This window comes from Lates calcarifer, linkage group LG9 (genome assembly GCF_001640805.2).
Source record: "Lates calcarifer isolate ASB-BC8 linkage group LG9, TLL_Latcal_v3, whole genome shotgun sequence".
Lineage (NCBI taxonomy): Eukaryota > Metazoa > Chordata > Actinopteri > Centropomidae > Lates > Lates calcarifer.
Window position 1 is genome coordinate 4,177,448 of NC_066841.1, and position 26,713 is coordinate 4,204,160.

The window sequence follows — 26,713 nt, forward strand, 5'->3', positions numbered from 1 at the left end:
TGCACGCATGTGCACTTGTTTTTACACTCAGACATGCACAGCACAAACACTGAGACATGATCTAAATTTCCCTTGTCTGTTTTTCTTTCTTTCTGTGTTCTACCGCTCATCCAGCCTCACACTCTATTTACCTCGCATTCAAATCTGTTGCAATCATGCATTTTTCAAATGGTAGCAAGCTGTGGCATGAGGTCATGCTCTCATTCCAACTCCGCCCTTCCCTGCTCTCTATCTGACGACTCCCAGTCACGTTCCCACAACATCCCTGCCTCAGCACTACACCTCGTCTAAGGTACTGTAGTGACCTATATCACTCTGAGCCAGTAAACATGAGAGAGTGGGGAAAAAAACTGCCAGGGGTCAAAGGGTAGGATTTTGTAATGCACTAATCCCCTGAGTGTATGCTGATGTGTATTTTGCTCAACATTAACCCCCCTCCCCTCTTTTCCCCTGTGGATTTAGTCCCCTTTGGTGGCTTGGAAAAGCAAATAGGGTGTGTTATCACTGCCAGCATGCCTCACTCCAACTTCCTGGTTCTTTTTGACTGTCAGGACTGTCCCTCCCTGCCACAGTCACCAGAAATCAGAGCCTGTTAATAATTACCATCACAACAGACATCCCAGTGGCTCTGAGGCGTCCTCACTGCAGCGTATTTGCAGTTTACATGTTTTCAATTCTGAGATGGTGCAGAGAGAAGGCTGTGTGTCCTTACATAATGCTTTCATTGACAGTTTCTTTTCAGCCATGCTGCCCCATGATGCTAGGTCACTGGACAATTGTCTGTCTGATAAAGTGTGAAAACTAGATGGACAAAGAGAGATGTGTGCTGCAGACTGGAAAAAATAAAAGGTTGATGTTGCGAGCTACGCTCCAGCTCGAGGGAGCCGTCACCTGGCAACCAGGAGATCACATTTCTAAGTTTGTGGTGTGCATGTGTTAGCCATTGTTTGTGTGTGTGTTAGTGTTTGTGCATGTGTTGATGTGTGGTCGTTTCAGGCAGCGTTTGAGGACAATGTTCTTTTTCAGCAGAACAAAGCATCACACTCCAGCAGTTACACACTGCTCAGACCTGAGAGATGACAAGTAAAATCAGAATCACCTGCAGATGGCCTCTCTCTTGCCCTTTACTCTTGCCCTCTCACCTCTTTACCTGCTCTCTGTTTCTGCAGGGCGGGTGTCTCTGGTACGAATCACTGACCTGAGGCTGGAGGGTCTGCAACTGGATGATCAGGGCTTGTACGAGTGTCGAATCCTCTTACTGGATAAACCAACAGATGAGCTGCGAAATGGCACCTGGACTCTGCTCTCTGTAACTGGTGAGATTTATGGAGTAGTGTGCATGTTTGTGTGTGTGTTTTTTTTCCCTTCATGCCTTTATGGATGTTTTTGAAGTGGATTATATTTAACATCATAAGACTAAATCAGCAAGAACCAGACTTTGCCCTTGCCCAGTTTATGAATCAAAACATAGGAAATCAGAATGGATAACTTTTACCTTTACTTTATTTTTACTTTTACAGTGCATATTTGACAATATACAAAACCAGCCTCAGGCCTGGTATCAAACCAAAACAAAACTTTTTTGCTACTAGTAAGGGGAGGTCAGATTTGTAGTCTTGTTACTTGGTCTTTGATTAGATAGCTCCCAATTCTAATCTAATTCTAGAATGTTTTGATACTAAAACTATTGTGTAGTATTTTCCAGTTTTTCAAAAGAGAATAAACTTTTTTGTATCCTTACACTGCAGAAGCAGCCTCTGGGTGGGTGTTTCCCATGGCAGGTGCTGACTGACATTTGAGGGCAGGCATTGCTAGGAGATGCCCTGTAGCCCATGAACATTATTACAAGACATGTTTTGCCCCTTTTTTCAACAAGCTCACATAGTATTGGTTTTATACAACTTAAGATGTCTGGCTCTTGACATTTAGTATTTGGGAGAACTCACAGTACGGGTCAGTATTCAACATGAAGGGTGGAGCCTAGAAAGCTAAGCTTAGCTTCTACCTTAGTTCCTCTTTTTCTCATAGCAGGTGGTAGCAGTGGTAATGATTTAAGAAATAATGTTCTGGCTGTAGGTAATTTTTTTAGTCTAGCCTTCTTTGGAGGAAGTGCTCTCTTCTTTAGGAGCACACGTTGTACATCCTTAAATTTGGATAATTACTTCTTTTACAGTGACATGGTTTCAGCCACTTTCCATATTTTGGCCAAATAATGGACATCTATGGGATTTCAGTACATGTCGATGTTCTCTATTTCAGCCTCATCAAACAATTAAGTCTCATAGAACTTGTACTTTTAACTAGAAATCTGTCTTCCACACACCTTGTCTTGGATTTCATTTATTCTGTAAAGCAGTGCTTCATCATTTCTTGACAGGAGCTATAGTACACTGCATACTTCATAGCTCTTAAACTTTTGAAAAAGTTGTTACAATAGTTTTTCAAAAACTTTTTTAAAGACAAAATGTTGAACTCTTGACAGATCAGGTAATTTGGATAACTTGACTTTCTTCATGCAGGTTTTGGAGAGAATCATCTCTGACTCTGAGTTACCATCACACTTATTGATAGGTTTAAATAATAAAGCTAAATATGAAATATGCATTATTATTTTTGTGCTTTGAAGTTTTAACTATATTTGGGAAAACCGTTGCGTTGACTCTGCACACAAACATACAGAACAAAGTATCAGTGCACACTGCAGATCAAAGCGAGGCGAGACAGTTTCACTGAGCTGGTCTTTGTGAGTGTCAGGTTAGAGATGAGAATTATAACAGATTATGACTTTGTACTTGAGGCTTTGGGTATAACTTCACTGACATGCTCTTCATAGCCTATTGTTTGCCTCAACATATGAGAGTGTCAGTGGCCCTCACAGACCGGAGAACACAGAGCTCACAGAACTGTGTGTGTTTTTAAAAACAGCCCACTGGGTGCGATTAAATCTATCAAACACGCAAAAGCTTTTTTGTTTGTTGTTGTTTGCAGGTGCTTTTTGTAATTTCTCCTGGTCTCTTCTGTGCACAGACACTAAAACAAACATCTCACCCCATAATTCAGCCCATAAAAAGAACATTTACCCTTAGTCTTTTAAAGAGAAAAAGTACTGAAGCTGTTTTCAAACTTCTCATAAAGATCTCTGTTTTTTGGTTTTTTTTTTTTTACACAAAGGATGTTTGTTTTGAGTGTTTTCAGACACTAAAAGTCTCTCTGTATGCTCTCTGAGATCTGAGACTTAAAGTGGGCAGCAGCACATTCACGATAGCAGATCTAAAGACAGTGTTTGCAGCTGACATTTTCACTTTGGCAAGTGAAATAATAATGTAACTTGATGTCAGTAAACTGTATGCAGCCTGCTACTGTTTAACAAACATGACCGAGCTACTGTCATGCTGTATAGAAATTGATTAAAAAAAGAGACGAGATACACAAAAGATTTATTGCCTGCTAGTCCAGCTTTTTTCTTTTCAGTTTTTTTCTTGCTGTTGCTGCTTGGGAGACAGCTGGGATCCTTTAGATTTCTTTTTTGCTGTAGACATGGACTGTTAATATCTCATTGTTAGTGTTTTTCATCCTGTATGGGATAAATCTGCTTTAAGAGCTCTTTTTTTGTATAGAAAACCTTGTATTTCTTAATATGCAGATATATCGATGCATTCAGTTAAAAGTTAATCAATGATTTGTTCCTTAGCTCCACCCACCTTCACCGTAGCCCCTCCTCCTGCAGTGGATACTCTGGTTGGAGGTGACCTCTCTCTTGCCTGTGTTGCCAATGGCAACCCTACTCCAATCCATCACCTGGCTAAAGGATGGCAGTGTAATTCCAAAAATAAATTATCAGGTATGTGTGGACTAACTATACAAATGTGTAATGCTGTATGTTAAAATGAATGCATGGATAGTGAGATGAGCTTCCTGTGCACGAAAGAGCAGTTCCCATACCAGGAGTTGAGCCTGAGCTGCTTGGGTTAAAACCAGGAATCCTAACCACTAGACCATATGGGACATTAGTGAGTTAGGCAGTTAGGTCCTGTGGTTCCCAATTTAGCTCTTAAAGGTCACAGATGATCTAAGGCTCATGAGATGTTTAACGTGTAGACAATTCGTCTTACAATCTGTATAATAATAATTATAATAGTGATAATTATTCACACAGCTATTTGAATAGCTATTTGAATAGCAAAAAGCAAAGTTTTATATATATATTATATATATATATATATGTGTATGTATATGTATAGTTTACATCCATCCACCTCAGTTTATCTGTTATATCATATTTACCAGGAAGGAGCCTTATCTCTGCAAGCAGTGAGCATGCAGTCAGCAGGACAGTACACCTGCCACGCCTCCAACTCCGAGGGAAACGTGACTCGCGTGACGAAAGTGAAGATCAAAGGTCAGTTGTTGCCTGACAGTCTGTCTGTCTGCCTGCCTGCCAGTTCCTTCAGTCTCTGTGATGTCTGTGTGCCTGACTGGCTGGGAGCCACCGTAATTTACATTTCTGTTTCTCCCTCTTGCATCATATGAAAGAGCGGTAACAGAAACTCAAACTGAATTAAACTCTCAATCTATCCCTGTGAAGATAACAATGATATCATGATATGAGACAAGATATCATGTGGGAATTTTGCGCATCACTTTATCGTGATAAAGCTGCATGTTTTGCTTAATTTAAAGGCTGCGTTTCAGGGAAGTGACAGTTTTTGGAGCTGTAGATTAGTGAAATTAACAAATGTCTCTGTTTGGTCATAAAAAGAATTTTTCTGTTTAATGAAAATTGCAAATGTCTCTTGAGGTATCCGGTAAAAAATATGTAATGGGAAATACTGTTTTCAATATTTACAGGTCCTAACAGATGCTTTACAGATTCACAGAAGTTTTTAGGTTACAGACTTACAAATTTGCATTCCAGTTTAAGGACATATACATTTAGAATAAGCAAATATGCTACTGTGTATCATTGGATTACACACACCACTGCATTATACATTGTGGGATTTATTTCTGACTTCTTCCTGTACACCTACTCATACTCCTACTGCCTGATTTTCTCCAGAGAACCAGGACTCTTCTGGAGCATGGTGGATGGGGGAAACATTTTGTTTTTGCCATAATTTCTCCTTGAGGTTTCACTTCATTTTGGAATCTCACAGTTGCAGTGGTCACATTTTTTTTTTAACAATAATCATCATGAGCACTCGCCACCCTAATACTTTTCAGTTTAAGTCACATCATCTGAGCTTTGGCTGCGATTTTTCCACAGCGTTGCCACATGGATAGATTACAGTCGACTAATAGCCGATCTGGATGAAGTCGGTGTAAAAGCCTTAACTAACCCCTTTACTGTCACTCATGCATATATACATAGAGAATTTGAGATTATAGACCTGATTGGTAATGACTACTGCTGAGATCATTTATTTATACATGAGACATGTGGCATGTTAAGCCTCCCTTATTAGTTCACATGTCTGCGGACAGCATTGCAGAAGGACGTGATAAATGTGACATGTAGCACCAGTCCGCTGCAGGTGTATGTGATTAGTTTCCGAAGAAAATAACAGGTATATACAGCTCAGGATCTAGGATATTATGATATTGCTTTTTATAGTTTCTGAAAAGGTTATGTTTGACAGATTTTTCACTCTCACTTTGGCATAATTGTCAAGTGAAAATCATGATTTCCTGTGCACCCTGTGTGCAATTCTCAGGTCTCACAACACTAGCATTTCGCACTGCATCATCCAATTATGCACTGACTTTGCCTTGGTTACCAAATTGGATTACACTGCTCTTCTGGTGGATGTATAACTCTTGAGTGATTTAAAGAAAATATCATAAAAATGTTATGACCAAATAGATGGTGTTTGGGTCAGTGAGGTGCAGAGGCGACTTAACACTTTAAATGGTTCTTTTCTTGTATTTGATACTTGATATAACATTTGTTTTTACTGTACTTCTAATTTTTGTTCCTTTTTTGTTCATTTGTTGTCACATTTTCCCTGTCTGATCCTCACTAATAGCTTGTGTAACCATCATGTAGCCGACCCTAAACTGAAAATCAGATGAATCTATAATGAAAATAATTGTTAGGTGCAGCCCTACATGAGTTCAGTATTTTGACTGAGTGACAACCATTACCAGGACAAATTAACTGATGTGCTGCACAGTATAAAATCAAGTGATCGTTGCCCTTTGTGTTTTGAGAACTGCCAACAGCGTTTCAGGAAAGCAAATGAGAAAAACTGAAATATTACACACTGCACTCAATCATGATGGAGCTGCGATGAAAATTTTTAAGCTATTTCCACAGATTTTATAGAATGAACTATACTGTTTATTGATCAAAAAAGTACAACATATTATTTGATAATAAAGATAATCATCTTTTTATGAAGTAATTGAATGTGTTTTATAACCTGTCTCACACTAGGTCCGCCTGTCATTGTCGTCCCTCCCAAAAGCATCTCTCTCAATATGTCCCAGAATGCACTTCTGCGGTGCCAGGCGGTGGCTGACCCCCCCAACATGACCTATGTGTGGCAGAAAGGTGGAGAAAACGTTCATCACATAGAGTGAGTGCAATCATTGCTCTTTGTTCTTGCGCTATCCAGTATTATCCTTTGATGTTTTATTTAGCCTATCTGAGCAGTTGGAGTACAATATTATCTTTGCAGTTTTTCTAAACATAGGAACCACGATTGCTACATCTCATTCAAACCTTTTAGCTTTTTATGGAAGATGACAAAATATGTGTTTCACCCAGACACAAAAAACAAATCAACAAAAAGAGAAGCAACACAATAGTGGAAATGTGAAAGAAACAAAGGCCAATCAGAGCAACCATGTAAATACAAAGATCAACAAAGATCATAACATTTGTCTTGAAAATGAAAGCCAGTTTCACCTAAAGTCGTCTGGCAGACTGAACAAGAGGTGCAATCTTCTTCTCTGCTTCTTTGCCAATAGAAACTAAAATCAACTCCCTCGTATGTTTTAGTTCTGGCCCATGGAGCTACAGTACATGAAAGTCAGTCCCCAGTGGACCAAACAAATCCAGAAGTGACATTTCTTAAAAGCCTGTCTGACATGTACTTGTGCTGGTACACTGAATGATTTGATGACAAATGTTCAATTTTCCTCCAAAGCTGACATGGGGTAAGTGGAGTGTCTTGAAAAACAGGAGCAATAACTGCTTTGCTTCATGTCTTGCACATGCATGTGTTGCTACAGTGTGTGACATCCCTTTTGATTTTGGTGACTGAGGGCCAATTTAGAGAGCCTGCTCTGCATTAGATGGAGGACCACATGAGAACACAAAATGCACTCATGAAATTTACAGCAATTTGAGTCAAAACCATCAATTTTATATGTTACTGTCACTCCATAATTTATTACGCTCTGAAAAAGTCAGCTAAGATCACTTTTACCCTGAAAGTCTCCACATGAATGCTGAACTTTGTTCATATTGAAAGTCCCTCCATGCATGATATTTGATAACTTTGAGTTTGCTAATTAACTTAAGCTTGCACTGAAATAGCAACACTCAGCTAGTGACTGTGAAATCTCGATAATGCTACAGCGATGCCAAGGAAAGCTCCTTGGGGAATCACACACCACTCCATATGTTTTTGTTATTCACTAAGACAGAGTGGTATGTCTGACCCCAGAGAGTGTCTATGATGATTCCTGCTTTGGTTGCCACAATATGTAGGTACTAAGAGCAGGACCATATTAATTAAAATGAACAGTAACTATGGTTGCACAGAAAGTTTTAAAAGGTCCATTGCTGGTCTAATGATAGTAAGAACTCAAGAGTGAAAGGTTTCTTTGGTAGACAGGAAAAAAGAGCTTTGCAGTAATCAACCATGCTAGTGATCAGGATACTTTATTCCTCCATTATCTGCCCAGGAGAGCAAGAGCTATACATCGGTAATATTCCTGAGATGATAAAAGGTGGATTTTTTTCAGCTGCTTCTGATGTGAAATTCAAATCAGCTTTAAACGGAAAAAAAACAGACCAAGGTTTCTAGCTTGGGGCTTGATATTTTGTGCCAGAGATTTTTTAGTTCAAGCACAGCTTATTGCCTTGGATTTTTGCACAACTGTGTTTTGTGTGTTCAGTTGCAGGGAATGTGGTAACAACTATAAGCTGATATGAACAACATCCTAACAGAGTGTACAGTTGTGTATCACATGCTAAAAATACATAGCTATGGAAGCATTTGTCCTCCCAGTGGCAGCATGTGAAGACTGAATGACAGGTGCCAGAGTAGAGCCTGGGGGTATACCACAAGCTTACCACCTTGTTTTTTCTGACTTCCAGTGGTTTAATTACATCCTTACTGTAGTGATGTGGAAGTGTACCCAGAAGGTACTTTCCATTCTGTTAATCCCCCCCCACACACACACATACGCTCTTCTGTTCCCTGGCTCATGACCCGGAAATTGATGACAAGAGGCTCCCAAAGGATCTGATAGCAAGCATTCACAGGTGTATCCTGTGTAGAAGAGCAGACAGCAACACTAAAGAGCTATACTGTAATAGTTAGTATAGTTGGTATAGTTAGTATAGTAAACAGGAATGGAAGTGCAAGTAGTGGTTCCATAGTAATTTGATTTTATTCATAACATAAAAACAATTGAAACACTAAATGAATCATGAAATCATCCTTTGCAGGTTTTTCCTCATAAACCAAAAGGTTTTTCCTCTTTTCCACTGCAAGTTTATCTTGACTCATTCAAACAAAATATTCAACTACAGTCTAACACACCCACACAGTCACGGTTATCAGTCCTACAATGTTAGCCTGAGCGTGATTCACTGTACATGTTGTCTTTCACAAACTAATTAGGTTATGTGTTTCATTCAGAATATTTATAGCTGTTGTTGATGCTTCTTCACATCTGTTCTTCTGGTCCACTGATGACAAAATGTAATTGCCTGTTTATGTCATTTCTCTCAGTGACATGCTGTAATGTCCTAACACCATATAGATCTATAATAAGAGTTGGAGCAGCGGTCAACAAGTGCAAATTTGCACACATTTCATAGTTGAGATGCTGCATATCTATTCTCTTCAGAGTGACGGTAGAGGGAGCAAGTATGTCCTGGTAAATACAGTCCCTGCACCCTCGCACCTCTTCCTCTCATCCTTGCTGGGAGAAGCCACATCCTCCAAATGGAAAGCACCCAGAGTTTTTCAAGTGTGATTACAGGTGCAACTAGAAGAGGTCATTTTCCAACTTGGTGTTAAAGATGCCATGCGGAATTTTTTTGCAAACAAACAAAACTATGTTTACATTCAGCTTGGGAATGACTATTGGACTTACACTCATCAAGCAGACAGACACACAAGTCCAAATGAATGCTAATGTTATCCTGTGTCTGCTGGATGTGTACCAGGCAGGCCTGACAGTTTGTTTTAGACTTTGTCCTCCCCAAAACAAAACAAGAACCAAATACATATATAAAATGAAGGAGAGAAAAAAGGCATCAGTCGTGTCTCTTTAAAAGAAAAAAATGAAATTGGCCTGAAACTGAGAAGCACCGAATGAGCTTTTCTATAAGGTAGGTTTCACAATAGCAGTGTTCAGTGCCAGGGAGAAGATCTGAGTGAGCGGGGAATGGTTCATGATTGCAGGCACATCATCCACCAGACAATTGAACACTCTCAGAAATCGGTAGCTGGGATATGGTCAGTTGAACAGGTGGAAGGCTTAATTTGCATTACTTCTCCTCCTGTGCCTTACTCTATCACACTGATCATTATTCATTACAGTTACACTCAGGTTAATACTCAACCTGATTTTGATGAGGGAAAAAATTTCAGAGAGGCTTTTTGGAGCAGATATAAAATGCTGTTAACAGCTGAGTGGTGCGCACGAGGATTATTCTGATTATCTGTTACTAATTTTGGGAAATAAGCTCTTTTGTAATTACTTAGTTAAAAATAGTGAGGTGCTCTTTGAGAATGTCAAAACGGACTTTCTCTTTAGTTACCTCCATTTTCACTTTATCTCTATCCTGAAGTTATTGAGGTTGAATATGGCCTCAGCTTTATGGTGATTTTGGTTTGAGGTAGTTTGGCTAGTTTTCCACTTATTTTGGAAAATGCTAAACAGAAGTTTAGACTCGATTCATACTCGTACATTTAAATATAAATAATGTATAATTATGCAAACAGACAGTTTTATGTTATATTAGCATAAATGACAATAATTAACACAGGTTACTTGCCAAGAGGCCAACATGCAGCTTTTGATCCATTGTCTAATTAATGTGCTATCTGCAAGCCACTGTCTGTACTCAGCCAAATATTACTTGTGACGTAGATGGTGTGTTTTTGTAGTTCAAGAACATCAGTGTCTTCTTTAGTGGATTTTTTTGTGGGTTGGTGACATTTTCAGTTCTCAGAATCATAACGTAATATTTTACTCTTATTATGTCAGTATTTAAAGGTAATAATTATGAACCAGGACCTCCAGCAAGCAGCTGTGAAGAAAAAGGTGTACAAAGTCAGGCTAAAGCTTTTATTTCAGTGTGTCAGACACATATTTTGTGACAATTTCATAACCTCTGTCTGCTGGCGATATCAAGCTTTAGGTTTTATCCATGGGTTGTGATTGATCGCTAAATATGTTAAATGTGTTTTGTGCTGAAACAATTTGTCATTTAATCAGTTTGTGGACTGACAGGAAATTGTCAAAAATTTTGATCACTTTTCATGTAGTAAACATCAGTGTTTCCTGCTTCTCAAATTTAAGCATGTGCTGTTCCATTGTCTCCACCAGCTAGCTGCTGTTTTGTCTCTTGTTTGGTGCAGACCAGGTAGTGTACATTGTTTGCTGAAATCAGTGCATGCATCATCAATGCCTGCTGCAGATGGAAACAGGTTGATGAGAGCACTCTAAATGAAATATAAAAGAAATGTTTGATAAAACCAGAGAGAGAGTACAGGCTAAAAAGCTCTGTAGAGTTGCAGAATTGGTAATAATTCTTTGTGAGTTTGTCACTGCGAGTGACCCCTTTTACATTAGTCATTTGATTCACTGCTAATATAAAAAATATTGCTAAGTGGAGCTTAAATAACAGCGGCATTCAGTCACAGTTTGACATTGATGTCAGTGCAATGAGAGGAAAACAGAGTAGTGATGGGAAATATCCAGGTCACTTACAGTACATGAGTCATGTGACCCACATGGTAATTAGCCCAAATGTGTGACTGTGAATCTTCCCACAAACGCATATCGTCACTGTGCATATGTAACCTGTTTGTGAGGTGTTGCAGCCTGGTAGAGTCCTCATGTTTTCTCTCTGTAAATGTAAGCATGTATAAAATGAGTAGGCACTTCTCCTCCCACTCCATCTGAAATGAAATGAAATTTCCTAAACCTCCATCTGCACACTGGTGGATAACTCACAGAGGGAAAAAAAAAACTCCTACACCGCTGATTCTCTGAGAACCTGTTTGACTCAACACAAATGGAAGAGCTGAATTACTCTTTTGCTTTTGTTATTCTGAAGCAAATAGTTTGTTCTGTATGTACTCAAGAATCCCCATGTGTTTTCCTCAAGGTCTTTGAAAACGCGAGTGAAGATTATGGTAGATGGAACTCTGCTCATTTCCAGTCTCATCCCAGAGGATTCTGGGACCTACACCTGCATACCGACCAATGGCCTGTTGACCCCGCCCACTGCCTCTGCCAACCTCACAGTGATGCGTACGTGTCTGTGTGTAGTCTGTGGTTAATGTTCTCCTAGGTCTTTAAATACTTGAAGAGTACCTTCATACCTGGATGTAAAGCAGTTTTAAAGGAGCCCTACCTGGTTGAAACCTTCAAGTGTATTTCATCTCTGACCATAGTGATGGTCGTGGTTGAGTATGGTCAAACAGATGCTCTGTTGCATCTGTAACCACACCCATCAGTGATGTTATGGTGTACACTTTTACGTCACTTCAACATGATAAAAGTGTTAAACCTGTGTTAAGCTCAGTAAGACACAATTTTAAGTGGCTGTTAAGTTGCTCTGTAACTTGAGTTAACTTTATCGACATCACAGAGAATCATTAACTGAAAACAACAGGTACTGCACGTTCAAGTTCCCTAGCCATCCAAGAAAAAGAAAATGTCTTCACCTCCTTCCAGAGGGCATGTCATCAAATGGGAGAGATGCTGGGTAGGAATCATCTCTAACAATATTCAGTGCCTTTTGATGAAGCCAGAATTCATAAATAAAAGAAAGAGATCGGAAGGAGTGGCCAGAAATTTTAGATGCAGATTTTAACTATTCTCTCTTATGCATTGGTTCCAACTAAAGTCATGGTAACTCACTTAACTGTAATAAAGAAAGTTAGCACATTTACCACAAATGATGTGAAAAGTTTCTTTTTTAAAATTTTTAAACTTTATCAAGAAATATGGGGGAACCGACATTATAGTTTTGAAAACATTGCCTTATCATTTATAGAGATTACAGAGATTACAGTGTACACACCATATGTATTTTGCTGTGTGTGTTTTTTTAATGAATTACAGTTATATTCACATATTCAACTGAGGACTTCTGTATGATAAACAATTATTTTTGAGTTTATTAACAAATCATAAGTGAAAATATAGGCCTGTTTACCCATTGTTTACAGTTGTAAACAGTCCTTTAGTGACATTAGAAAACAGTAATAACTGTGATTTATTTATTGTAAAATCAGTAACAGTTGGCAATGTGAACTTTTCCTCTGAACATTTTACTGTTGCTTGTAGACCTGTAAAACCCTTCAAACAAATTCAGTCAGCTGTAAATACAAGGAACAGCACTTGCAGTAAAAACATAGATACACAGGAAACAGTTTACAACAAAGCAATCTGCTCTCAAAATGAATCCGAGGATATGAATCATGGTGCAGGTTTTCTGTACTGGTACATGTAATTTCCTGAGGTATTAAAACAGTAAGAAATTGCCTTAGTTATTACAAGGATTTTTTTTCCCTTCACACAGATCCAGCCCAGGCTCTTCAAATGCCTCCAGAAACGTACCTTCCCACAGGTATGGATGGTGTGGTTACCTGCCAAGTGGCAGCTCAACCTCCACTGCTCCGTGTTGACTGGACGAAGGATGGAGAACCACTTGACCTGTTCTTGGTAATAAAAAGAATAATCTCCGCATGGAGGCACAATCACTATAACACTGCAAGACCTTCACTTTGTGCCCAAACTCCAAATTATGTCCTACCCACTCTTATTTATTGATTCTTGATACTCATACTGCACACATCACAGGGAACCAGCGGCCTCAATTCATTTTCCTTTAGCAGAGACATGTCAGACACTGCTGCGGATTACAAGTATTTACAAAGCAGCTGCTTTTTGTCACGCGAAACATTTTTGGATAATCAACCCACTCAGCATTCCTGCAGTACAGCAAAACAACAATTTTCTTGCTATTACACTGTGACTTGATGTAGACGTTGTGATACTGATTTCAAGCATTTTCATGGGACTTTTCCTGTGTCGTAATGGAAATATCCTTTCAGGTTGCAGTTCAATCACATATATCTTAATGGACAGGGATGATGTGTTCAACCTTAAAAGCTTTTGAAGCAATCCTTTAGGGACTCCTTGCTGCCCCCTTCACTCTCCTTTTTCTTTTTTTTTCTCAATTTCACTCCAATCTACTGCTTACCTCGTCTGAGGAATGAGTATAGGAACTGTTACAGATGAGTGTCATGTCCCAACAATTTTTAACCTTTGTCTCCCTTGCGTTTTTTGATTGGAGATGCATATGCATTTTTTGTAAATAAGAGTCAGTTGTGACAGCTTTTAAAACTATTTCCTTTGTTTTGAGTGCTTGCTTCCTCCTCCTCTCCCTTCACGCTGTGTTGACCCCCTCTGCAACACTTTGGTCTGAGCAATGAACATGATGGTGGATGAGAGGCACCACAGGAAATGTGATAGATTCCTATAATGTGGGACACAAGCGCTGGAGTCAGGCTGTTATTCTGCCAATTATTCCAATTCCACCCTGGATGTTACGAGCTCTCATACCTACAGTAATACTTTCTCACAATCTCATTCTGGGGAATATAACAGCAGTTTTGACTTCATTAAACTGAGTGGGAGCCATTTTCGCAGACAAAACTCAACAGTAGCCTTCCACTGTGGCTTAATGGGAAAAAAATTACTTGTAACTTTACCTGCTTTTAATGCAAATGCTTCAAAAAGTGATTTTGAAAGCACATTTCTGAAAGAGCATTTCTGTCACGTGTGTTGGGATGCTTCACAGAAAAGATAAGGAGAACATCGACAAAAGGCTTTTCTGTTCAGGAGAACAGTAGCTCATTTTATCTTTTACACATATTTTGGATATCATCTTGCAAAAGCTGTGACAACATTAACAAATAATACACAATTTTAAAGAAGTTTGAAAATAATCTGCCCAGTACAGACTTAAGTACTTAACCACTGCAGGACTGTGGCAGGCAGATATCAGAAACATTATTTCTTTAAGTCCTTCAAACACAGCTGAGAAGCTCATATGTGGCTTTGGAACAGTTACAGATTTTCTGCCTTTTAGCTCTTTAAGCTCTCTGCTCACTTCTGACTTATTTATTTTTGCCATTATTTCCATGTATCATTCAAGACTGCACTAGTTCACCCAATTTCTAACTGTCAGAGTTATGTGAGCAATGTGCTTTTCTTCCAGTATCCAGGATGGACCTTGACACCAGAGGGCTCTTTGCACATGGCCACAGTCAATGATGATGCAGCAGGCGTGTACATGTGCACCCCCTACAACAGCTATGGCAGCATGGGTCCATCTGGGCCAACCAGTGTAATTCTACAGGTTAGTGAGCAGGCCACCTCGGGCAGTCAGTGGAGAGATAATGCACATTACATTAAGACATTTTAAAATACTACATTTCCTGCAAATTATTGGTCAGTCATACCACAGAATCTCAGAAACTGCCACTGAAGCTGTCCTTCTGGTTCTGCTTAACTGTCTGTCTACATTACCATGCATTTTAATTAACCACAACTACATCTGTCACTGTGAATTAAAAACTTAACTGAAACGACATTTTATTGACCTTTTCGCTCTGACGTGTGAGCCCTCTGGCATTAATGGAAGTCAACTCAGACTCACTACAATGACAGCACTATTTGGGAGTTAATTGTGTGGCTAATCCTTTTGTTATTAAGATAATCTTGTCCAAAGCGGCAGTAATCCAGTCTTAAAATCCATTGTTGGCATTGCTGCAATCTCCTTGATTCAGCTATATTGTTTTGGCAATTCATAGGACCCCCCATCGTTCAGCATCACTCCAGAGAAGCAGTACAAACAGGAGGCTGGAAGGACCCTTCTCATCCCCTGTCAAGGAAATAAGGATTCAACAATTAAAGTGATCTGGAGCAAGGTACATAACCTCTTCATTTTATTTACAAGGCTTTCATTCTTTTGTATTATGTTTTTATGGAGCTTAGCTTATGCTACAATGGGCTGTGCATGCAGTGACACAATGACATACAGCAAGTACAAGGACAAATGCACAAACATGGTGCTGTCAAGATGTAACTGGATAATTTTGTCATGTTTTATGGGTGATAATTTCTACAGCATTCACTCACCCTTGAACACCCTAAAAATGGAATAAAAATCTATTTTAATGTTGTGTTCACTGCACTTAATTGTTTGAGTCAGAAATGAATTATATAATTGAAAGACCCAATAACTGCCATTTGATTGTGACTTAAAAAAACAACAACTTTAAGCCTGAATGTAGTTGCAGTGCACAAGCTACATTGCAATTGTCTGTGGCCTGTGGTGATGATTTTCCTCCATACAGATTTGAAGCACTGCTACAGGTCACTACTTAAAAGAGCAGTTTATCACAACCTGGCAAAAACTGCATTTACTTAAATACCTAACAAAAGCACAGATGCAATGAGTGTGAGGGGTCAGTGGAATCGGTAGTGTAGGATGTGCATGAGAGTGGAGGATGGTGTGTGAGTGCTGTGAGGTGCATGAAAACAAAGCAACCAAACAAAGTTAAAGGACTGAAGAAGAACTAAAACAGCAGAACCAAGAGGCTGCCCGCAGGGAAGGTGAGAGAGGGAGACTGCCAGTAGCAGCCAGAGCTTTGTAGACTGGGAACATCAGGACCAGGTGTCCTCAGGCTGGCATTGAAAACACCTGCTCCACCCACCAGGCATCTGAAACTCAGGCAAACAACAACAAATTGGCAGGAAAGGGCAGGTGTCACCATAAATTCAGCAAATTATTTTACTATGTATGCCTTTCCTTTACCAATTAAAAAAATGCACTCAAACACAGACCCCTAGTTTATTGAGGAGATTAACTGATTATAATAAGGTCCTTACTTGTATTGGCTCATTTCTGATTTCCGATCTGTTCATCCTAATTAATTACAGTATGGCTGACTGTGAACTGATGGGCTAGCTAAACTAGATGTCATTTGTTAGAGCTAGTAGTTAAATTGTGGACAGTTAATTGAACTTAATTTGTCCACTGTATAGGTTGTATATTTTATACAGATACAGAGAATTTCATTCCATTTGTGGATGGTCTTTGTGTTTTAGGTCGACCTGGCTCGTCGCATCTCGTACTCCATAGAACCCAATGGTTCTCTGCTGCTGCAGCCTCTCACCAAGGACCACCAGGGGGCATGGGAGTGCAGCGTTGCCAATCGCGTAACCTCGGTGAGGGCCACCACGCAAGTCTTTGTCCTGGGTGAGTACAAACAGGAGGATTCCTCTCAGAGAATACCATAACATAAGTCAGTTCCGCTATTACGTGAGCTGTCCACATTTTTATTTTTCCATATTGTTTTTTGTAAGCCCCTATTATACCCAGCGCAGGCCGGATGCCTGTGCCTCCACTCCGCCTCCAACGGATAAATGTGGTATATCTAGAGATGGCCTCTAAACTTTAGTGGTATCAGGTAGTTGAAGTGCTGGCTGATTTCCATCAACTCCTCTCCATTCCCTCCATTACAGGAACCAGTCCCCATGCTGCTACTTCTCTGTCCGTCTCTCCAGGGGTGAAGCAGGCCAACATATCCTGGGAGGCAGGCTTTGATGGAGGATCAGCACAGACATTTTCAGTTTGGTGGGTGTAAAGCCTCCCACTTTCTTCTCGGGCTGTAACCATGGCAGCCATCGACAACGCTGGTATTACTCTATTGATCTTTAGGATGAGGAATTCATTTATCTGTTATCACTTCTTGGCAGCTACAATAAAAAACGCTGCTGCAGAGCATAGCTTTATAATGCAGTGGCCATGCTAGCTGCAACTGGTGGTTAGTGACAAAACAGAATGATATATATTTTCTTGAGTTTTTTGTGAAGCAGAGTATTTATATTGGCTTAGAAAACAGAAGTGTTTTAGGTATGTTTGTGATGAATTAAAAAAGAGTGATGGACAGGATAAAAGGAATGCAACACCAGCCAGTTGGATAAAAAGGAAGCAGAACCATACAGTTAAAAATGTATTCTCCTTTCAAAACATGAGCATAGTAGAAAAAGTCCTTGTATCACAGTTATAATGCATGGGCATGATGTCTTAAAAAACAGTCTATCATAGTTTTTATGAAATAGAATTCACTGAAGAATAGAAAACTATGTTTAGACTGTTTTTTGATGTCAGAGAATGCAGGTGATTGTATACAGAAAACTTCTCCTAATGCTCATCTTAATCACATTGTAACCTGGGAGCTCTACATCAGATGAATATGAGATGAGCTATCTTAATCCCTTAGAGGGAACTGGGTCATCGCTGCAGCAAGGAGCAGCACAGAAATAAATATGAATTACATTAAAAAAATATATAAAAATAGATCCGCCAATCAGTATAAACTACCTTCTAAAGTCTCAGCTAGTCTTCATTCTGACAGCTTGACATGTTATGGCCAGATAATATGCAGTAAATCCATTCTACTATGAGAAAACAAATGATCTCACCTTTACTTTTTTGGTACTGCAAGACCTTTAACAGGATGTACAGTGAATGCTTTCCCATTGACATTTCAACTGCAGTTTCATTCTTTCCTCATGAGGGCTAATAATGATTGCAGATAGGTCTTGTTAGTACATTGAGACTTTTTACAAATTAAATTTTAATGCTGCTTTACAGTTGTGAAAGCTCTATGGGCAAATGTTCACACCATATACTTTTTAATATGAATTGCTACAGCAGAGAATAGCAAAAGCACCCTTCTTGTCTTTCTCCTAGAAAGTGAACTCACATGACCTTCTTTATGTGCCACAATCACATACATTATATTTAATTCAAATTACACTTAAGTCTATAATAGAGAAGGACCTCGCAATTAAACTGCACTATGTTAATGTGAGTTTTTCTGTTTTCAAATAAAAGAACATGGTACTTCTGTTAACCCAAAGCCATCATCTTTTAAAACTAAGAAAGACAGGAAAGGTAGGAACATGAAAATCACCATAATTGGAGTTGCAAGCTCTCTGTGCAATTGCAGGGATACATCAGTGCTGTCTCTGCCACAAAATCTGGAGCTGATGATGAGTATGAATGATTAATGAAACCTACTTTTCTGTCATGTTTGATAAAACCAGACTCCCAGAATTCCCTGTCGCTCTTTTGTTCTCACTTCTTTTCTCTCGGTCTCTCTCCCTCTGCAGGGTGAAGAAGATTTCAGCGAGTGATAATGATGGGAAGCAGGACTGGTTCTCTGTGACTGTGCCCCAGTCCTCTGGCACCAGGCTGCAGGTGACAGGCCTTTCTCCTGCCACCAAATACCAGTTCAGCGTCCTGTCTCACAATAAGATGGGCTCAGGACCCTTCAGCGAGATCGTCACCACCTGGACCTTGGGTCAGTACCATCCCTCGGTTTCCTCTAAATCTGTTTCTGATTTGCAAAATACTCTGATTCACTGAGATCTGAAGCTTATCAAATGTTGTGTTTTTCCAGAGTCTTCACATTAGCAATGAACAATGTACAAAACAATATGCTAGCAGGGTTTTTCATTTCTTAACCGGTGCTGAAGCGGTCTCTTTCTTCAGTTCAATGACAAATGTTGCCAGAAGCAGATTATATCAGCTGTGGCTAATTAAAGTTAATTCCATGAGTAACTTGCCCAAGGCCAAAGTGAAACTTGGCTGTTGTGTGTTAATTACGTTAGCTACAAGCAAGTGTCTGTACTCAGCCAAAGCTTGTTTGTTTGAGAAGGAAGAACCACTCTTAAATGCCTCTTTACAATTACAGCTGTTTTGTTGGAGTTCAGGCTGCCTCAAAGACTGACTTCAGTACTCTTAAAGTTACTTCATCACTTGGTCACATACCATTCCTAACACAAACCTAGCTAGCCGCGTGGCTCTAGGAATGGCAGTGTTGGTCTGTCAGTCTTTTGGCCCACCCTATCTGAGGGGCAAGGAAAATTGTTACAGACATTTGTGTCCCTTTCAGGTAATGTTGACATGACTTTGACGATCACCTAATCATACATGAAATGACATCATCAGCTGCTGTTTGTCTAATACTTTGATTTATGACCAAATACCTGCAAACTAATGACTGCTAAAGGTCAGCATGTTAGCATTGTCAGAGCATGTTAGCATTTACCTCAAACCACCTCTGTGCCCAAATACAGCCTCACCGGGCTGCTAGTGAAGCTGTAGACTTTATCCAGCAGTGAGTTGTATCCTCAAAGGTATTTTTGTGATCAGCACACTTAGATGTGTTTTGTCCTCTGCCCTAGCCCATGGCAGGCCAGACCAGTGGATGACACAGTCTGTGGAAATGTTGTGAGTTAAATGTTGCTTTTGCCCCTGGAAACATTTTATCGTTGCGAGCAGAGAGGAGACACCTGTGAGACATTTTGAGAGATCATGGAAATACCTTTGAAGATGCACCTCATTGCTAAGAGGTAAAAATAGAATAACTGTTAACCCCCCCTCTGCCAATGGGTTTGTTTTGGAAATCATCATATCAATTTCAGTAGTTAGAATCACTCATTTTAACTGTTATCCATAATCTGTCATCATCAATTTTTCAAGCCTATGAACCTAATAGTCTTGAAAGTAGCTTGTGAATAAAATGAAGTGCTAAAGTTAGTATATGTTGTTATTACAGTGTTTGACTTAGATTTTATCAAACAGACCAAACTGGACAGAGAACTCTTTACTGCAGGTTTGTTGGACCCTAACTTCAAACCCAGTCCCTCTCCCGTCACACTCTCAAGGTTGAACAGCTGTGACGGTAGCAGCCAGAACATACAGTATCTGGCTGATCCACTGAAGGTCTCTTTTATTCCCTCTGCATCAGAGCCTCTACTGAGGAGAGGTAAACTAAAGCCTCCTGCGTCGCTGTCAGCAAATCGTGGCTCAGCAGGAGTTATTCTGCAATGGTCCCTTCCTGAAGCTCAGCACCCTCCCATCACAGGCTTTGTTCTCCAGTCCTGCTCCGAGCAAGGGGAGTGGTTTAATTTGGTCGAGGACATCAGTGCCAACAGTAGCGAGACCATCGTTCCGGGTCTGCACAAGGTAACAAGCCAGTCCCACTGCTCCCTCTGAGACTAATCAGTCCACAGTGCTTGTTGAATGCCTTGGAGATTTTTATCTAGGCTATACCTCCATGTAGACTCTCAGTTATGCATACTACATGGCAGCCATCACTTTTCTGTCATCTTTCAGTCTGTGTGCGCTGCTTTTTCTTCTCTCTGCCCCTTTCATCCTCCCTTTTCTCTCCTATATAGGCCTACTCGAATTCAAATGAACTTCATTAGCATTGCAGGCACAGTCCCGTGTTGACAAAGTGTGGTTTCATCCTCTGTCCTCCCCACTGTGTGTGTGTGTGTGTGTGTGTGCGTGGTGTGTGTGTGTGTGTGCGTGTGTGTGTGTGTGTGTGTGTGTGTGTGTGTGTGTGGATGCCGGTCCCAGGATTGTGTGTACGAGCTACGGCTGCTATCTCGTAGCGGGGAGTTGCTGAGCGAGCCCAGTCCATCAGTCAATGTCTCCACCATGGGTAGGTGTTCGAGAGCAACCTTGCCCCCTCTTGCATTCTTGCCCCACCCTCTGTTTCAACCCATCCTCCTCTCACAGTCTCTTTTTCCCGACTCTTTTCTCTCTTTCTTCATTTATTCCCCTTTCCCTCTGTTCCCAGCATTAGCCCAAAATTAGAGCAGGGCCCAGGGGAACACTGTCCATTAGAAGCCTGAATGATAGAAATAGCTCCACTAATAACTTCTCAAAAGAGTTAGCGATAGAATTTGTACCGGTCCTTTCTGATTCTTATGCGAATGTGATGTGAATGTGAATTAGATATGGTACCCAGTCACCAGACAGAGGGATCTACAACTCCCACTGGTGTTACCCAAGAACTGTCACAACCATCTGTCCCTTAGATTGTATATTGTTTAACATGGATCTGCTGATAATCTCAGGCGTCTCGCGGAGCAAATTATGCAAAACAAACAAGTTTATGATTTGATGATAATGATCATCACAGGGATGTAGACTGGAGATTAGATTCACTTAAAAATGGTAATACCAAACACTGTAGCAGTCTGTTATGGTTCTTGTTTGTGATGTAAATTGATTATATTTATTGTGATTATAACATTGATGCATGTGGCATGAAATATGCATGTATGCATGACGACAGTATGGTCAGATGATTGTACAGCTTAATGGACAAAGCTTTTTTCTTTCAAATGGAAAAAAAGACTATTTTAATTATATATAATAATTTATGCATAAATACTTTATACATTTAAAATAAAAATTTTAGAAATTCATTCTACATTCTACATTAAAATACTGTATAATATCTAACATATTTTTAGAATAATTTTTTTAGAGCTAGTAAATTAAAAAATATAAAAATTGTAGACATTTATTTTGAAATATATACTGTATATATTATAAATTCTTTTTTGAAAAAATATAATAGAAATTTATTTTTATTTTTTTTTAATTTATGAAAAAAATAATCCACAACTACATATAAAATAAGAACATAGAAACATGTAAAGAAAAAAGAAAAAAAGGAGAAATTATATCTGTACTTTTTAACTTTGTCATCTTGTGTTTGTTGCCATTACTGAAGTAACATGTTTTTTATTAATATTAATTGCAGTATTAATTTTTTTTTTGGCTATAGCTGACTTTGCATTCTCACTTAGCCCACCTTTCTTTTTTATTTTCTAATATATATATGTATCAATGATGAAATGATGAAATGATGTCACAGGGATGGAGATCTACCCCGGCACATCCCGACTCCTGGAGTTCGTCCCGGAGCCATTACTGGCTGGCGTGCTGGGCGGGGTCGGTTTCATGTGCTTGGCACTGGTCTTGCTGCTGGGGTCCGCCTGTGTCATCAGCCACAGGAGGGACCGGCGCCGCAGAAAGAAGAAGGATGGTAAAATGCTCCTCACTCCAGAGACTCAGCAGACACTCACTTTGATGAACTGCATCATGAATATCATCATTTATTCAATAAAATATTGAAGGCACTTTCAATCCATTATATAAATCATACCCCACTGCATGGATTTGGCGCTCTTCTTGTCCCCTGCTCATCCATTCAGTTGTAAAAGTTATTGATGTCATTTACATTACTTGCTAATTAGGGTAATTTCTCATTAGTGGCTGATAAATGTAAGTGTAATTAACTTTTTGGACAAGCCTGGGTGCCTCGGGCCCTTTAATGGGCTCTTATTGGGGTTGATTATGTTTTTACTTCTTGGTCAGTGTGGTTGTAACCTAATGAGTCAGATACCATCTTGCCCCTCTCCCTCCCTTTCAGAGCCCCCTTCAGCCATCTATAAATACTCCCCATCAATGTAAGTACCCCTTCATCATTCGATTATAATACCTCTCATTGACCTTTCCCTCTGCTTCCCTTACACGCTAAAATATCTTGAAAATGCCAGCACCTCGGTTGTTTCCCATTTCATATCTTCTTTTTCTTCCTCATGTTCATGTATTGCTGCTGCTGTTTTGGTCTCTCTCTGTCTACATCTCTCCCACCCCCTCTTTCACTCTCACTCAATCTTATTTTCTTGGCCTCTATTTCTCTTCCTCTTACACCTCCGGTTTTTCTTACAATTTTCTTCTTTCACCCCTCCCTCCCCCTCCCCCTCCCCTCTCTCTCTCACAGAAAGACTTCAGGCACCGGCAGTCCAGACAGTGTGTTGAAGAAAAGCCTACTTCCAGCCAGCACCCTCTATCCCACCACTTCTTCTACCACCACCTCCTCCTCCTCGCAGACAGACTGTTCCTCCCTTAGCACTGAGAATCATCATCGACGGAAGCATCTCCTGTCCAACTACAGCAGGGGCCGCCTTACTAGGACAACTTCTTCTCCGATTTCTCCCTCAATTGAGTTGATCTCCAGAGGTCCAGATGGGCGCTTCACACTTCCACAGTTTGACAATGACACGTTGAGTGTTCACAGCAGGAAAAGTGCAAAGTATGACCGACCTGCCAGAGTCCGAAGGTCTGTGTCACTGCACTCAGGTGGGGAGGACAGGAAAGAGCCGCCTTTTGTGCTCTCTGTTGATCTCCCATCTTGCAGACCAGTGGAGGCCAGTTCCACAAGCCAAATCTGTGGCATGGCCCAGCCCCTGCCCCATCAAAATCCTTATATTTTGGATCAGAAGGCAAGCTATGGTGGCTTTCCCGACATTAGCAGCCTGTGCTCAAACAGCAGTTTGGCCACAATTCCTCATCAAGACAGAGGATTATCTCCCACATTTCCAGTGCTCCCACATATTCGATCCAGTCTAGGTCAGCCGTCTACAACTGCCAGCACCCTGGTGCTCCAAATGGAGCATGAGCGGGAGAGAGGGAACCTGAGTCGCTGCCTGAAACTGGCTCAGGAGAGGGAGGAGCTCGAGAGGGAGCTCCAGAAGTACACACTGGAAAGAGGCTCTATGAGGGAAATGAAGAGAGAGCAGCCAGACTTAGGAGAGAAGAGAGGCTGGTGATAATGAATTTGTCTGGGAATATAAAAGCAGCACCTTGCCCCACAGATACAACCAGGCCAGCAATGGTCTGTCCCCAAGCCCTTTCTCTACATCCTCTGTCCACTGGGATGCCCGTCCTCTTGTCTCTCCTCTGACTCTGACCCCAGCCAGAAATTGTTTCAGTGCCACTCCACCTGTGAGTCCCTCTTGTTTTAAGTCTGGCAACCATCATCTTGCTCCATCCTTCACCAGACAGACCCTCCTCCAATCTGAGGAGGCAGGGAGTTTTTCCAAAGACAGATTAACTCTCCCACATCTCTCCTCAAAGCACCAGAGACATGAAAGGGTAGAGGGAGCACCAGAGGGCTATGATTATTCACCACAATCCACAGTCTTAGAAATGCAAACGAATGATTCACGCTCTGAGGCACAGAGACAGAACAGTCTTAGTCATGGCAGCGTTTCAACGCTGTCTTTCCAGAGCAATAAATATACAGAAAGCTCTAATTCGGCTCTCGATGCAGTGCCAGACTCTTCAAAAGCGGAGGCATCATTCCCCCAGCCCACTGATGAGGACGTGTGTGTTGAGATGAGTGTGGATGAGCCAGAGTTGGAGGTGTGCGTAATGCGGCCTGCAAAGCCGATGCTGCACAGTAGAATCGCCTCCCATGTGCAACACGGGTGCTCGCTGACTCGCGGAGGCCAGTATGAAGACATGAGGAGGAGTGCAAGCTTAAACTGCCGTAGTCCTGCCTCTGTGGACCGTATTATCAGGGTCCCAGCTTCTCCACAGCCTCCAGAACCAGAACTCTGGAGAGCTGTGAACAAAAGATCAAAACTCTGGGACTCTAAACAGCGAAGTCAGAGCCTAGACTTGAGGAGGCGGAAAGAGAGCAATTTCCTTACCCCTGATGCTTGGATAGACTCACTCAGCCAAGAGAACTGCTCTGTTGCATCTTCCCATCACCCAGACACACTATTTTGGGAGCGGCAGAGCCTTCCTGCCAGGAGGATCTCCAAGTCTCCTGCGATTTCTCCTTCTGCTCCTCAACCTGCCTCCCGTTCATCCCCTGCTGTGGTCCCTTTATCCGCAAGGAACAGTCCAGAGAGGCCCATACTAAATCCTGATGTGCCTTGCCCTTACGAGCCAAGGAGAGGGGAGTCAATCATTCCAAATGCTGCCAAATGGCCAATCACCTATCATCAGGAGGCCACGAAGGAGGCAGAAGGTTACTTGGAGGCCATGAAGGAAGCTTCCAGATGTTTCCCCTCCAACAACAATGATCGAGAGGTACTGGAAGTGGAGGCAGGAGGCTATGAGGGCGTGCCAGAGTCTGGGAGCAGCTACAGCAGTTACGCCAGCAGTGGCCGAGGCAGCATGGAGCCCGCTAACAGACGCCTGTCTTTGTGTCAGCTTTCCCCAACCCTCACCAGCTCACCTGAGACTGTAGAGGAGAGCCAGGGGAATACAGAGGACAAGCACAGTCACCAAATGGAACCAAGCCAAAGGTATTAAGGACATAATGAATGAAGGAAATTATGTGTTATGTAAGAAAATATGGGATTTTACTCTCATAGTGTGGTTGATATAAGGCTTTCAAGGTTAGCCTAATATTCATTTCTAATATGATTTTTAAATGGAAATAAAGAGAGAATTTTCAATCATCTTTCACATAGCCAAAGTTAATTGTAACAGATTGAAAAATTACAGAAAAAAGTGTTTCATAGCTCCAAGAGAGAAATTTTTCCTTTTCTGCTGTAGGTACACATTTTATCACTGTGGTGTAAAAGAACAAATATTATATACTTGAACGATATATCAAAATAAATTCTTGCAAACATCTACTTCATGTTAGAAACAATCTGATTAGTTCTTTATTACAAAGTATGAAGCAAAAACGAAAACTTTAGATCAGAAGAGAAAAGTGAATTGTACATATCTCTGTCTCTAATGGACTTGAAGTACACTTTATTAGGTGTACTTTGCCATTTGCAAACATTACTAAAAATGTGCATGTGTGCATTGAACTTTCATTGAACTTTCTTTTGTGACCTCACCAGGAGGAAGGCCTCAGTTGATGAGAATTATGAGTGGGATACTGCTGATGTCTATTCACAGCCTGACTGTGATGAGGTGCCTGATGGTGAGGATCTTTGATATTAATAAGTTGCAGTTCACATTTTGGTACAAACACTAGTGTGAAAAATAGATAAATATATCTGTTTAGAGTCATGAAAAGTTGACTCAAGGATTTTAGAACCTGGGCCTTATTTTCCCATGTTTTTGGGTTTAAATGATTGATAGGGACAATAATCTTTGGAAGTGGTGCAGTATTGAGCAGGGGCAGAATGCCCAGCAGCTGCAATGTAAACCTATAGGGCTACTGACCATGTCAAAATACATTCACAAAACTGCTTGTTTTCTCATATTGTTGTCTGACAACATTATGGATAGGATTCTTACAGAGATAGAATCCAATGTGATATCACTACCAGACTCCACTGATAAAAACAATGATTTTAGCTTCTAGAACTCAGGAGTTGCTGGTCAACTGCTCAGTTAGTTTGCTTGTTGTTTGTAACTGCTTTTTTAAGCAAACACACATTAAGCATTTTCTGATCTGATCATTTGTTTGTGCTTTCTAAAACCATTACAAATAAGGGATAAAAAAAAAAATCTGTTTTATGATGTGACAACTCTATAGTTAAGGTAAATGTCATGGTTTGGGTTAAAAATTTTGTTGATGTT

The 26,713-nt window shown here is 40.5% G+C and overlaps 1 protein-coding gene across 1 annotated transcript in view; it reads left to right on the top strand.

Moving 5' to 3' along the window:
• igsf9a (immunoglobulin superfamily, member 9a) overlaps window positions 1–26,713 on the top strand; it is a 50,482-nt gene that overhangs the window by 15,079 nt on the left and 8,690 nt on the right. The window contains 18 exon segments of the mRNA XM_051072790.1: window positions 1,170–1,316; window positions 3,692–3,789; window positions 3,791–3,841; window positions 4,288–4,399; window positions 6,437–6,578; window positions 11,582–11,727; window positions 13,004–13,146; window positions 14,708–14,848; window positions 15,303–15,419; window positions 16,603–16,753; window positions 17,020–17,131; window positions 18,676–18,866; window positions 20,319–20,536; window positions 20,933–21,017; window positions 22,245–22,415; window positions 22,803–22,839; window positions 23,157–25,473; window positions 26,026–26,108. Of these exon segments, the coding sequence (XP_050928747.1) occupies window positions 1,170–1,316; window positions 3,692–3,789; window positions 3,791–3,841; window positions 4,288–4,399; window positions 6,437–6,578; window positions 11,582–11,727; window positions 13,004–13,146; window positions 14,708–14,848; window positions 15,303–15,419; window positions 16,603–16,753; window positions 17,020–17,131; window positions 18,676–18,866; window positions 20,319–20,536; window positions 20,933–21,017; window positions 22,245–22,415; window positions 22,803–22,839; window positions 23,157–23,985 (2,891 nt within the window). The 3' untranslated portion in view covers window positions 23,986–25,473; window positions 26,026–26,108.